At 40.7% G+C, this 15,046-nt stretch overlaps 1 protein-coding gene across 1 annotated transcript in view; it reads left to right on the top strand.

Moving 5' to 3' along the window:
• THSD7B (thrombospondin type 1 domain containing 7B) overlaps positions 1-15,046 on the top strand; it is a 280,685-nt gene that overhangs the window by 125,651 nt on the left and 139,988 nt on the right. The window contains exons 9-11 of the mRNA XM_005153757.4: positions 1,104-1,219; positions 10,325-10,457; positions 11,468-11,571. Of these exons, the coding sequence (XP_005153814.2) occupies positions 1,104-1,219; positions 10,325-10,457; positions 11,468-11,571 (353 nt within the window). The remainder of the gene's footprint in view (positions 1-1,103; positions 1,220-10,324; positions 10,458-11,467; positions 11,572-15,046) is intronic.

The following is a 15,046-nucleotide window of genomic DNA, read 5'->3' as shown; positions in this document are numbered from 1 at the left end:
CTTTGGTGTGGTAGCTTAAGTGCTGTGGTGTTCCTTGTGTAATGGAAGTAGCTGGATCAAGAAGGACTTCTGAGTCCTTGTAAGAGCTTCTTCCTGAAATTGTTATATAGCCAAATAAAACTAAAATTTTTGCAGGAAAATATTTCAACTTAGATAACAGAAATATGCCATCTAGGGTAATCATGCTTAATGAGAAGATGTGTCTTTGTATTTATTTTCATTTAAATTATACCGTTGAGTATCTTATTACTACCTCAGTAACAAAATTGTGACATTAAGATTTACTTTCTCTCCTAGTATAGTGTAGTGGCCTATTCCTCTTTCAAATAGAATTGTTTGAGGTTGCATGCATTACTGAGCGATTTTGAATGATCTTTCTACTAGAAATTAATAAAAAATTAAAGAAGTAATTCGCATTCTGTTCACTCATTTGATGTGCAAGATCTGCCTGATTCCAGAAAATTTTTCAACTTCCACCCTTTGAGTTTTTATTTGTTAACTGTGTCTGAAACTTATTTTAGAATATGCATGACATATTTTTAGTTTAAGAGTTCAGAAGGAATGAAAACCAAATCACAGTGCTGTTATACTATACTGTGCTGCACAACTTTTTAACTAACAATTGAGGCCTCATTCAAAGAGCACTTTAAGCTATTTTTGTATTTCCTAGGAGTTGAAAGTAGAGGAATATTACATCAGTCCTTGCACACAGTTGGAAGTGGTTTGAAGGCTGTTGCATTTTGTGTTAAAACAGGACTGCTTTATAAACATAAATACATGCTTTTTTTGGTAGACAATATATCTGTTTTGCTGCAGTGAGTTTTGTATTTTAGGCATCATAGATAGAGTAGCATAGATGTAGCCTTTAGTCATCAAGTCAAACTCCACATTTTTGTTATTATTTTGATTTTAATCTTTGAAGTATGCTAAATGCAGTTGGGTTACATGAGTGCAAAGAAGAAAAATGAGGCTTGCTGTGACTGACCAGGAGTGTTATCTTCGGTATGGCAGTACTTTCGCAGCCCTGTGAGAGACTTATGGGGAAAACATTTCCCTGTAGTTTTAATTTTTTCTATATTTTATCTTTGGCTTTGGATCAATAGATGTCCAGAGTCCATCAGACCTGAAACTGTGCGGCCGTGTCTCCTCCTCTGCAAGAAAAACTGTGTTGTTACACCTTTCAGTGAATGGACTCGCTGCCCAACAGCATGTCAACCTGGTAAGCCTTTAAGAAATCAAAATTTGGGGAAAAACAGAGAATTGGCCTAGAAATGTATAGTTGATGTAGTTCATGTCATGCTAATAATTTTTAGGGCTTTGATCTGAAGAGTTTTGGACTGGGGTGTTGTTGACATGATGTTGTTGAGGGGGTGGGATTCTTGCAGAAGATTTGGAGATAGGAGTTCTCTTCGCCTGGAATAAATTCCTTCCCGTTTTCTGCCTCCAAAGTCTAAGTTCCCAAAGTTGTATGGCTGTACATGCAATTCCTACATTATATGGAATTTATTTCTCTTGACCAACCTAGATGTACATGCAGGGTTGTGCAAATAACTCCTGTGCTTTGTGTTTTTTTTCAAGGACTGTGTATTTCTTTGATCTAGTTAGTTAGCTTTTGGACAGTAAGTGTTTAAAAAAAGTTTCTTTATAATGATCTAGTGTTGGTTTTCATGACAAATGTGTGTGTTTCATTAATTATTCAGATGAAAGCCTTCTCAGTAATCAGAATATTTCATTATTGTTGGTGGCTTCTTTGCCCTTCAAAGATTCTCAGTGGATGCTCTAACATAGTCCTTGTTAGATTTTATGGGAAAATGAGTTGCTTTCTACAACAGTGAATCCTGTTTTAATTAGCAATTTATTTTTAGACTTTAAATGAGCTGCCTATAAAGAAGTAGAATAAATTACCTGGTAAATGACTTTGTTTATTAAATAATAGTCTACAATTAAAATGAGAAGAAATTAATTATTTAACCTCCTTGGTAGCATTATCACTTTAATATAATTCTAAATTAAAACTTCCTAGATGGGGGAGTTTGCTTTTTGCTAAATCTGTTATTGATGTGGCTGCATTGCAAGATTTACTTTTTTTTTTTAGTTGCATTGTACAATTAAAACCTCAGCATGATAATGAAGTTTCAGAACCACTATACATATGTGAGTTGTTTTATTTAATAGAAAAGTTGTGTTTAATGAAAACAATATACAGATGGTGAATTACCAAGCATATCAAGCAGGAACAGGTATTGCCTGGCAGATTTAAAATTAAATGTGTACTCGTATAGGATCAGAACTTAGACAAACATGCAATCACTAAATCACTTTTACACAGAACTTTGCCAGTTAAGCTGTTTGTAGTTTGTCTAAGAAAATGTGTCCAACTTTACTATCTAACAATAAAAAAGCTGACATTTCCCCTACATTTAAATGTCATCAGACAGCCATCTGTCTTTTGGCGAAGAATTGTTTAATACTTCAGAAGTGTAGACAGCCATGAACTTTGGGTAATAACAGATGGACAGACAGCATAATTCACAAAAGAAGTGTAATTGAATCCCAGCACCTGTTGGTAAGGCAGGAGCAGGAGGGAAGTTGCAAGTTCTCTGCCATTTCAGATGCATACAGGTGATAACTGTCTACTGCAGTCTTCAATAATATATGTGTTTTAATAGGTCTTTGAGGATGAATCAAAACAGGAATCAAATGATCAGTATGGAGGTTTCACAATAGAATAGAATTACAGAATACCAGTGTGGAAGGGACCTCAGAGATCATGAAATGATCTGAATGAGCAACATGTAGATTTTCCTCTATCAGCTGCTTTCCTAGTTGTCCTGGGTTCAGCAGTAGCAGTCATTTTTTCTCCTTCTTGGTAGCTGGTGCAGTGCTGTGTTTTGACTTTCGGGCTGGGAGCAGTTGCTGATAGCAAGTATGTTTTGAGTTACTGCTCAAATGTTTGGTTTGTCCAAGGCCTTTCTGAGCCTCGTGCTCTGCCAGGGAAGGAGGGGAGGAAGGTGGAGACAGGACACCTGACCCAGGCTAGCCAAAGAGGTATTCCATACCATAGCACGTCATACCCAGGGTGTAACAGAGTTACCCCGGGAGGGCTGGAGCTCTGGGGGGATGGAGGAAGTATCGGTTGGTGCTTGGTCGGGCAGGGTGAGGTGAGTTATGGGTCGGTGGCTGGTGAGGTGTTGTATTCTCTTCACTTGTTATTTGCTTTATCATTATTGTTTGTAGTAGTAGTAGCAGTAGTGATTTGTGTTATACCTTAGCTATTAAACCGTTCTTATTTCAACCTGTGGGGGCTACATTCTTTGGATTCTCCTTCCTAACTCTCCAGGAGTTGGGGGAGCAAGGGGGGGGAGCGAGTGAATGAGCTGTGCGTTTTGGGTTTAAACCACGACACTAGTAGTGTAGGTTTCCTTGGGAACTAACTGCTTTCAGCATAGGTGATGTGCTCTCTAGTCTGTCAGCATAGATTTAAGATGGGGAGATTAAAAAAACACCTGATAATAAATAATGTTTTTCATCTTCCTCCTGAAAATAGATGGTACCTATTAGTGCCAGTCCTCTTCTGAGCATTGGTTGTCCAGGGGAAATGTTAGAATTTCTCTGTTACTTTATTCTCTAAAAAAGCTTACATGAACTGTTACTAGTAACTGTCCTATTTATTTCCCCATGCTTTAAATCAGGTCTGAAATAGGATGGAGTAAAAGTGGATAAAATGTGTGGCATACCATGATAAGGAATTCCAATGACCTATACCTTGTCTTGCTTTCTGTAAAGGATCTGTCACTTCCAGTTCTCAAAAACACTCAACCAGAGTCAGTCAAAGTTAGATTTACCCCTTCAAAAGCTCTTATCTGCATAAAAATGGAGACAGCTCTGATTTTGGTGACTGAAATTTTGAAAAATCTGTGTGCTCAGAGTCTTGTTTTGACCAGACTGTCATAAGCAAAGAGTATGAAGGTGGATGTGTCCTGTGTAAGCTTGACTAGATGTATCACACTTTACAGTAGTAAACAAGGATTTTTAACCTTGCCTGAGAATGGTGATGCACCTTTCTGAGTCTTGGGCAGGGTACTGAGGAACCTGGGGTCAAATTCAGGAGAAGATGAGACAGCAAGAGGGGAATGAGAAGGGTGGATTGGTGGAAGAAGTTGTATATGTGTAAGGAGAGGAGATTGGAGGTTGGTGGGACAGGGAGGTGTAAGTGGAAGCAGTGGTAAGGCACTCCCAGAATTTTCAAACAGCATTACCTGAGTTCATAGTCAAGAACATAGAAGTTAAGATGGTCTTGAGATCCCAAGGCTTGATTTTTATCTGGAGGACAAGCTGTAGTAGCTATACCTGAAATCAGCTGAAGTTTGGCTTTAAAAGGACAGTCCTATATAATGATAATACTCTGGAAAATCAGGCTGTAGCAATTTTAAATGAGATATAAAAATTATGTTCATTAACATTTGTAAGGAATGCTGTAGAAAAACCAATGAGGAAATTCAATTTTGAAAATGGGGTTTGAGTAATGTGCAATAAATGTTGAAGATAATTTAGTTTCTTGAGGTGGAGAAAATTACTGTGAGAAGCTCATTTAGATTTGGTACTGATTAATAGGAAGGAAATGGCTAAGATTCTAATGGTGGTAGATAATTTGAATGAAAATCATCACAAAGCGATAGAGTTCACGATTCTTAGTAGGAGGGAAGGATGGCAGTATCAGCAAGACATTTAAAGAATAAAAACAACAGATTTCAGCAGACAGAGAAAATCGGTAGCTACACCTCTTGGGAATGTGTTCTATGCAGACAGGAGTGTAGAAGCCCTGGAAGCTACCAAGAAAAAACATATGAAGGGATGAACCCCATCAGGACTCTACTTTCTATCCTGAAATTATTATAGTAGCAAGAACAGAGGAAAAAGGCTTGTGTGTTCAAACTTCAAATCATGAAAAGAACACATCATACACAGCTAGAAAAGCCCTTTTTTATCTTTTCTCATTGTCAGAGGTGTCCTGAATCTTTTTTCCTCTTTGATTATCAAATTGTTTCACAAAAATTAGAAACAAGAAATTGAGAATGTAAATTAAGTGATAGGAGGATATTAGGTAACAAGAATTACATAAGTGGATTAAAACTAAGGGGAAACTGAATGGAATGTCTACTGCTTTCTGAGAAACAAGGGAAACATGGGGAATATACAGTTGCTGCTGTTATTTCCTATCTGCAGACAGGAAAGGAATGGACAAAAGAATAATTATTTTCATAAATTAGATGTTTCCATGTCAGTAGAGGTGTATGAAGAGAGAAGGAAGTAATAAAGTAACACCAAAGCATCTATTGACTACCTTCTGGGTAAGAAATTGATAAATCCTAAGGAGCTGAAACTGTAATACCAAGACAAACCAAGCCAACCAACACCCTCACTCTTCTCCCCCCCCCCAAAAAAAAAACCCAAAACAACAACCCCAAAGCAGTCAGGGAAATTGTAGATTACTCATCCTAACTTTATTCCATAGAAAACCACAAGAACAAGTTATTACTCAAGATATAAACATTTTGAGAATAAGACTCTAATAAACTGGCTGGTGTGGATTTATTGAGAACAAATTTCATCTTTTTTTTTTTTGACAGTGTAGCTTCTCTAATTAAGGGAAGTGGTAAATTTTTGATGCATTCAACTTTTCTCAGGAAGCTGGGGAACAGTGACTTCACTTGGATGGCTGTTAAATGGGTATTCAGCTGCTTGAAAAAATTCACAGTGGGTATCACTGAAAAGAGTCTGTCTCCTTTACTGCCTCCCATTGGGTATTGATACACATAGATAAGAGCCTGTGGGCCAAATTTCCTTTTCTCTTCTTGTTTATCAGATGTTCAAGTCCCCAAACAGTCTTTGTGGCAGTTCGCTGGACTCTCTCCAGTGTGCCTGTGTCCTCCTTCTGGGGAGTCCAGAATTGGAGACATCACTCAGTTATCTTTCCACAATTGAGTAGAGGGAAAGAATCACCACCCTCAACCTACTGGTGGTGCTCTTCTTAAAATAGCCCAGGATGCTGTGGTCCTGTGCTGCAGAGGCACATCGCTGCCTCATGGTCAATTTGTCTATCGTGACTCCCACATCCTGCTTCCAGTCAGTTGGCTGATAGGTGTCCACTGTTCACAATCAAACTGGAACATTAGCTAAGGGGAGTCCTAGAGAAAAGTCTTCTTGCCCCAGTTCTGTGTGATATGTGTCTGAACAGCTTGTGTTCTTGAATAATAACATTAGTGGATGAATCTCAGAAAGAAACAGCAAACAAAATAGACTATATATTAAATGATATTAAAATAATTGAGAAATTTCTCAAAATGCAACTTCGGATGAAAAATATTGATTGCAGAAAGAATGGGAAGTAAAGACATTGTGCTTTCTCAGGCACCTCTGGTGATACAGTGAACTACAAAATGAATTAAAGTCAGCAATTTAAAATGCTAAAGCTCATGCTAGGCTTGTCAAACTCGTGGGCATGTTGTATGTAAAGCACCAAAGTGTTAGTGTACTGTGCACTGGTGAGGCTGCAGGTGTCATTCCTTGGGCACAGTGTTAAAGTAAGAAAGTGAGCAGCGAGCGGCAATTGAATTGGAGCTGTGAAGAGCTGGGTTTGCTTAGTTTAGAGGGAAAGACAGAGTGGACACAAGCCCTTGGAATTTCATAGAGGTTATGCATCAGATGATAGGGCTAAGCTTTTTTTACATGTGGACAGAAGATAACAAAAGTTTAGCTTAATTTACAGGAGTGATGACTTGATTGTCGTGGTTTAAACCAAGTCCCCCAACTCCCAGAGAGTTAGAAAGGAGAATCCAAAGAATGTAGCCCCCACGGATTGAGATAAGAACGGTTTAATAGCTAAGGCATAACACAAAACCCCTACTGCCATTCACTACTACAAATAATAATGATACAGCAAACAGCAAGTGAAAAGAATACAACACCCCACCAGCCACCGACCCATAACTCACTCCACCCTGCCCAGCCGAGCACCATGTGCTCCCTCCTCCATTTTTCTCCACCACTCTCTCCCTCCAGCTTTCTCTTTCCCAGTATGCATCCTGGGCATCACGTGCTATGGTATGGAATACCTCATTAGCTAGCCTGGGTCAGGTGTCCTGTCTCTCCTTCCTCCCAGACTCCCCCTGGCTGGAAAAAACCTTGAACAAAAACACCCTCAAAACATGCTCAAACCATGACATTATCCACCACTTATTCCATACCATTCACGTCATGCCCAGATCTCACATTTCCAATACACAATCACTCTTAAGTCCACCCCTCGATCATGAGACATCTCTAAGTTGCATCTCTGGACTGATGGCCTGAAGTATCTGGGCCCACCAGGCTCAAAATCATTCACCGTCCCCTTCAGCAGTTCTACAGCTTGCTGCTGGGGACTCCATACAGCTGCCTTCCACCTCCAATGCTTCCAAAGCACTGGAGGGGCCCAGTGGATCAGATACCTGGCCATACTGTCCCACATGCCCTGCCACTCATGACTGTCCAGACTTGGGGACAGTCTACTGGTGCTCCTATGTACTTGTCTAAACTTAGACAAGACCCAAACCTGACTCTGCTTAACTTTTGGGATCAGACAAAATGGTTGTGGATGGAACACACTCTGTGTGTGTGCCACCATGCCGAAAACCATCACAATCAGCAGGCAGGTCCCAAGGGCACCCAAAAGCCATTCATAACCATCAGAACTCTCAGATGATGCTGCTGCACTTGTCACTGGGGCTGATGTAGCTGCCCTGCTTGCCAGCTCTCCCACCACCAGCTTCTCTTCTCCCAAGTCTGGATCTTCCTCCTCTGCCTTGCTGGGAAATGCTGCGTGGTCTCCTGCCTCCTGCTGGGGCTCGGCAGGTGACTGCCGGGGAATTTTCTCGGCCGCTGCGGGGTTCGGAACGGCGGCAGGACTCGGTTCCTCCTCTGCCTTGCTGGGAAGTGCTGCGTAGTCTCCTGTATCCTGCTGGGGGTCGGTGGGCGACTTCCGGGGGACACTCTCGGCCGTCGGAGGGTCGGGAACGGCCGCAGGACTCACCCCCCCCACAGCCTTATCCTGCTGCTCAGCTACCGCTCTGCTCCGCTCCTCCCCCGCCTGTTCCCGCTGCTCTGCCACAGCTGTTTGGCTCCCCGTGCCGCTCTCCCTGGCAGCCTCAGCTGCTGGCAGCTCTCGGGGCCGCTCCTTCCTGGCTTCACGCAGCTCCACACAGACGACGACGAGGATAAGGACAAGGACGGCGAAGAGCAGCGGGACGGCCTGGTACAAGTCCAAGTCCACGGCCACGTCCATCCCCCCCTGCTGCCGGAGCCCCACCGTATTACAAGCCTTCGACACAAACACAAACACATCCAATCCATACACCAAGTACCCGGTAAAATCCCGAAACAGCGAGATCCAGAGAAAAACCTCTAAGAGCCAATAAATCAGCATTGTGACAAGAGACCATAAATCCGCTCAGATCTGTTCTTATCTCAATCCCTCGTGCCCCACGTTGGGCGCCAAAAAATGTCGTGGTTTAAACCAAGTCCCCCAACTCCCAGAGAGTTAGAAAGGAGAATCCAAAGAATGTAGCCCCCACGGATTGAGATAAGAACGGTTTAATAGCTAAGGCATAACACAAAACCCCTACTGCCATTTACTACTACAAATAATAATGATACAGCAAACAGCAAGTGAAAAGAATACAACACCCCACCAGCCACCGACCCATAACTCACTCCACCCTGCCCGGCCGAGCACCGTGTGCTCCCTCCTCCATTTTTCTCCACCACTCTCTCCCTCCAGCTTTCTCTTTCCCAGTATGCATCCTGGGCATCACGTGCTATGGTATGGAATACCTCATTAGCTAGCCTGGGTCAGGTGTCCTGTCTCTCCTTCCTCCCAGACTCCCCCTGGCTGGAAAAAACCTTGAACAAAAACACCCTCAAAACATGCTCAAACCATGACACTTGATCTAGATTTTAAGAAAAGGTTCTCTGTGAGACTGTACAAGTGCTGCATCAGGCATCTGAAAGGAGACTGTAGGAAGCGGTAGAGTGGCCTGAAGTAGAGGCTGTTAAAAAAGCAGGAGGAGGATTTCCCTGGATGCCCTTATCCTGCCTCAGGTGAGCAGCTGAGGTGGGCAACTTCCTGCAGTCCAAAGTCCCTTTGTGGTGACCTCACAGTGATAGCAGTATGTGAGTGAAGGCTTGTATGACTTAGTATCTTTAGAATCAACCATATTTACTGGATCTCTACTTGTACGTTGTGTTCATGGTGTTACTTTTCCTATTTTCCTTCTACTCTAATGCACTTTAACCTTGTTACTGCACCTTTGTCTTATCTTGAACTGAAAAAAAATGCTCATAAGTGAGTTAATTTACACACTGCTTTTCTCTGTTGGACAAGCTGGATGAAGTCCACTATTAAAATATGTTTGCCTGGTCTGGAATTATTTGTGGAGTTTTGTTGAGATACCTTTTCAGTTTTGTAGCATCTGTTGTTTTTTTTTAAGTGTGAATACAGCATCCAAAAAAGTACAAATGCAATACACAGCAGTTAAACCAGCTCGCTATGCTTACCACTTACGCAGCCAAGGATTGTGTTTAACTATAGAGATACATAGGTAAATCTAATCCTTGTCTTCCATGCAACATTTTGTACTGTAGATTTTGTGAACAGTGTTTCTAGATGGATTGATCTTGCATCAAATCAGGTTAACTAGAGGGTTAACCTCTGTTGGTTGCAAAGGTTTTCCTATCAGGAAGTTATTGTATGTAATTTCTAGACCTCAAAAGATAGTGTGGTTTAAACCCTTATTAGGACGAAAATTGTCTCTATCCCAGGTAAAATGAGGACAGATGGATTACTGGTACCAGCCTAAGACCACCAGAATGTTTTCAGAAACAAAACCTTTCATTATGAAAGGTTTTTTGTTTGTTTGGGTTTTTTTCCTTTTTTTTTTGTTTGTTTAGTTTCATTTGGTTTGGTTTTATTCTTTTTGCCTGTTCAGATTTTTAAGTATTTGCTAATACTTGTATGATTTGATGTTCTGTTAAATAGGCATTTTTTGATGCAGCTTGTAGGCTGTTGATTTATCAACCTTCCAGGTGCTGTTCTGCTGAACTAGTGGCAATTTTAAAGCAAGCAATGGGAGCTTTTGATCCAACGTGCCATTCCTTCCATAGTGCTGATAGTTTTAAAATAAAAACAAAACACCAAGCATGTTTTTAACCAGGACACCTAGATCACTAACTCAGTGTGCCAACTGTGTTTAGAAGGGATTTTTTTTGGCTTTTTTTCTTTTTACAGGCAATGCCACTGCAGTTAAGCAGTCCCGGTATAGAATTGTTGTTCAGGATGCTGCCAATGGGGGACAGACATGCCCAGACACATTGTATGAGGAAAGAGAATGTGAAGATATTCCCATCTGTCCGGTGTATAGGTAAAAGGTGTTAGCTTCTCCAGAAACTACTCTTTTGCAATTGTCCTGCACAATTTTAACCAGAAAACAACATAATACTGACAAATGGAGACATATAAACAAATAATGTACCTTGCAAAATATGTAAAAGTAGAGTTCAAAGTGGAGATTTCAGTAGATGTGGCATTATCAGAATGCGCACCAACAGGCACAGCTCCTAGAAAGGTAACCTCAAGATTCAATATGTTTAAGGAAGCTATTACTGGGAGCTCCCCCCTCAATGTATCTAAAAAGCAATGTAAGTTATTTTGGGACCACAAGCACTCAACTACTTTAATCATAATTGTATGCTTATTGCAGAAACACTTGTCTTTTCCCCTGATTCTATCATTTGAATGAAAAATATGCATTTTAAAAAATTCTCATTAGACAAATGGTACAATAGGGCAGTTTCTCACCACTCTGCATTAAAATTCTGTGACCCATCTGTTATACAATATTAGTAAATAGAAAAGCATTATATCTTTGCATGCAGATCTCCAGCCTGCACGTTCTGTAGGACATGGCCACAAAGCAGGGAGCTAAAGGTAGCACCAAAGCAGGAGCTGCACCACTGGGCTCTGCCTGGCTCTGTACCGCATAGGGCTATGGGCAGATACTTTCTCCTGTTTTTGACTGGCACGCATCCTAGTGCAGAAAGCAGACTGGGAACAATATCAGGTGTATTAGAACAGGCTTGCATGAGGAGAGCTTGATTTCAAAGCCCACTGAAGATGATTCCTGTGCATTTTATGTAACTTTGAACGATGCCCTACAAAATGAGAAAGGGAAACATTGGTGGAGGATGATGTAGCTTTCTAGAAGGTGAACCTTGCATTTGAATTTCAGTTCACAATACTTATTTCAGGAGTAATTACCACTTTTTGACTTCTATTTTTCCTTAAGTCCTTACAGTTTATCATGATTTGTAACTGCAGGCTTTGCCTGGATGTGTCATTTGCCACTTAATCATTAACCTTTTCCTCTTTCAGGTGGAAGACTCACCGTTGGAGTCACTGTGTACTGGTGCCAGATTCAGTGAAACAGAATGTTCTGGGACATAATGAGGCATGTGGACACGGTTTGCAGTCAAGAGGTAAGCTTTCTACATGCAGCCTCCAAATATTTAAGGTGTTGGAGCATGGGGAGTCTTTTCTCTTTTTCAGTAGCTAATTTGGAAACCAAGCGACTGATGCACTTAAAGTGTGTTTTGGAAAGTGGACCATTTGTGTAGTTTTGCTGCTGTGCTGGATGTTAAAGTACCAGTAACATGATAGTATGTTTAGAGTACAGGAGGGGATCTGTGCTTGATAGTCAAATATCTTTATAGTAACCTGCCCTTCTGCCTAAAGATGAAGCATGTGGTCTTTAAAAGAACTATCTATAGCCTCTATGAAATAATCCATTTTTGGTGCTAAAACCAGAAAGGATAATTTCCACATAATTTTAAATTTTACTAATATTTGCCTGAGGCCTGATTTTCATTAAGGCTATTGAAGAAGTTCAGTGTAGGCAAAGGCTTTGGGTTCTTGCTCTTGGCACAATGAAGCAGTTGGAAAATACAGTAATCCCGTTGTCTGAACTAAAGTGTTGAGAAAAATTTCACTGTTCAGACTATGTGATCAGAGTCTGTAGTGCTTCCTGAAGATGACTGGAGATTTGGCTGTTATCAGTCTCCAAGAAAATCTAATGAAACCTTTAACAAAAGGTTATTTTTCTTAAAAAAAAATTAATTACTGTACAGGTATGCTAACTGAAGAAACTTGACATAATAATTTACTCCTGCAAAGGGCAGAAACTGTGTTTTTTAAAGATGAAGCGAATTTCTTGTATAATCTGGAAACAAAGGAAGAGGAAAAGAAGCCCTGACAGTATGTGGGTTGTGTCTGAAAGGAGAAATGTGTTTTAAACTAATGCTCAAAGGAGTAAATATTTTTAACTAGGTTTTGACCACAGGCTTTTCCACAAGGTTTTCAAAGAGAGCTGTGGAAATTGAGGTGTCCTAAAATGTATTCCTTAATCTCTGTGTGAAGGGATGGTACTCTTAATGCTCCAGTAGGTGCATGAACTTTGTGTCTATCATTCTCTGGTAGAGTTGAAGTATAATAGAAGAGTATCACACCTATTTGTGCTCTGGAGAGTCCTCTAACAATTACATGGGCTTTCTGCTGTTCTGGGATAATCATGGAAAACAAATCTCATAGTCTGATGAGTTTAAGCAAAATTTGTTTCAGGGCCACATTCACATCTTGCCATTAAACATGGTCTTTGCGAACAACTTTGTTTTCCCTAATCACGTGTAGTGAGATAACCAATCTGTTAGGTGTTGAGAATGAATAAGGTTTCAGGAAAGTGAGTTCTCAGATGAGAACCCATGAAAGAAGATTTTCAAGATATTTCCTATGAACAAAGGGGAGTGTTATCCATGAAGAAGGCAGCTGAAACCAAGCTGCTAACTCTAACCATATTGCTTCTGAAAAACAAGCTGTTGGATTTTCAGCAAATCTTTATCTACAGAAGTGCCTAGAAGCTGCTGTTAATACCTCACCTTGGTGCTACTTGAGCTCTTCAAGACCAGCTTGCATCTGTGAGGAGGTGTTGTGTCACCATATTGTCAGGGGCTAGCTGTTTAGCCAGGGGTGACATTTGCTTACATGCCTTGCAGGGTCTTCTCAGCTGGTAGACCTTGAAACTGGAGGACTTCTGATCCTCTCATTCCTCACCATGAAGGGAGGCTTTGGAAATATTTCTGAAATAATATAGAATCATAGAATCATAGAATAGTTAGGATTGGAAAGGACCTCAAGATCATCTAGTTCCAACCCCCCTGCCATGGGCAGGGACACCTCACACTAAACCATATCACCCAAGGCTTCATCCAACCTGGCCTTGAACACTGCCAGGGATGGAGCATTCACACCCTCCCTGGGCAACCCATTCCAGTACCTCACCACCCTAACAGTAAAGAATTTGTTCCTTATATCCAGTCTAAACCTCTGCTGTTTAAGTTTCAACCCGTTACCCCTTGTCCTATCACTACAGTTCCTAATGAATAGTCCCTGATGCTGGAGAAGTGTCTAATGGAACAAGGGTTCTTAGAGAAGATGGAGGCACACTATTCATGTAGGTCACAGTGAAACAGCAGAAGATAAAAGTCATAGGCTGTAGTGAGAGGAATTCCCAGATTGCCTGGAGAGACGGTAGGTTCCTTGGAGATACTGAAAACTCAGCTAAATAAATTGTTGGGGAGCCTTTCTGAACTTTGAGCTCAGTCTCACTTAGAGCAGGCATTGAATCTTCAGGGGTCCATTCTGTGCTAAAATACATCATGTGATTCTGTGAGTCTTTTCAGGGGGAAGTGTGCCATCAATGGAAGATTGCCAGGTGTTATAGATAGATGCTTTCCTGCAATATTCAGGCATTCTACAAATGAGTTTGCATTTGACATATCACCACCACTCCACACAGTAATTGTCTTGCATAATGTGTCAGCATTTTTAGCCGGTAAGTGCTTGTGCTCCAAAGAGTATTTGTATGAATTTGCCTTGTTTCTGTTTTACCATGTAACAGCAATTACCCTTTTACCACTGAAGATAATCAGTCTTGCTGTTCCTTAGAGCATCCATTTTTTAGAAGTTCTTTTCTTTTGCTGTCCATACTCTGACTGTCATATAAATAAGAGGATTTCAGTTTTCAGTGTCTGTTGTATCTAGATAATTATATAAGGACATTAAATTCATAGAAATTATTTCTGAAATTAGTGAAAGTGTATGTTTATGAGTACCTATTTAGAATGATGACTGTGCTGAGGGAAAATTAAGTCTGAAATTACTTTCAAGTTCAGCTCTTTCTTTAGGTTAGATTCTGAGATACTTAGAGATCTTGTTCCATGAGTGTTTTCATTGAAATTGCATGTAAATGTTCTGTGTAGTATGCTGAAGATACCAGAATTTGACTGTGAATAATAAGCAGAATAGCCAAAGAGATGACAGCTGTCTGAAGCTTCAGTTTTCATGGCTTTATCTTGGAATAATATTGCACTAATTACAATAGCATTTCTTTTTTTATATCAGCTTCAGCAGACTAACTTATTCAGAAAACAGGCAGGTAAAAGTAGCATTTAGAAATAAGAAATACAGTTTTTATTTAAACTTCATTAGGGCATGATTTGCAAAAAGCCCCTGAGATAGGGTATTCAAGAGTAAAACCAGGTGGGGATGTTACTATTACTTGACAGTTGTATAGACAACATTTCTAACAGTAAATTAAGAGCTTTGCGAACTTTTCTATTGCTGTGTAGCTGTCACTTTCCTTGATGAGTGACTAATTTACTAGAAAGTGTCAAGATTGTAAGAAAGGGTCCTGCACCTGGGTTGGGGCAATCTCAAGCACAAATACTGGCTGGGCAGAGACTGCATTGGGAGCAGCCCTGATGAGAAGGATTTGGTAGTGTTGGTTGATGTGAAGCTCAACATGAGCTGGCAGTGTGCACTCACAGCTCAGAAAGCCAACCGTGTTCTGGGCTGCATCAAAAGAAGCGTGACCAGCAGGTTAAGGGAGGTGACTCTCCC

This window comes from Melopsittacus undulatus, chromosome 4, assembly GCF_012275295.1.
Source record: "Melopsittacus undulatus isolate bMelUnd1 chromosome 4, bMelUnd1.mat.Z, whole genome shotgun sequence".
NCBI classification, from domain to species: Eukaryota; Metazoa; Chordata; class Aves; order Psittaciformes; family Psittaculidae; genus Melopsittacus; species Melopsittacus undulatus.
The sequence above is the reverse complement of the archived record's forward strand: the minus strand, read 5'-3'. Positions and strand labels throughout refer to the sequence as shown.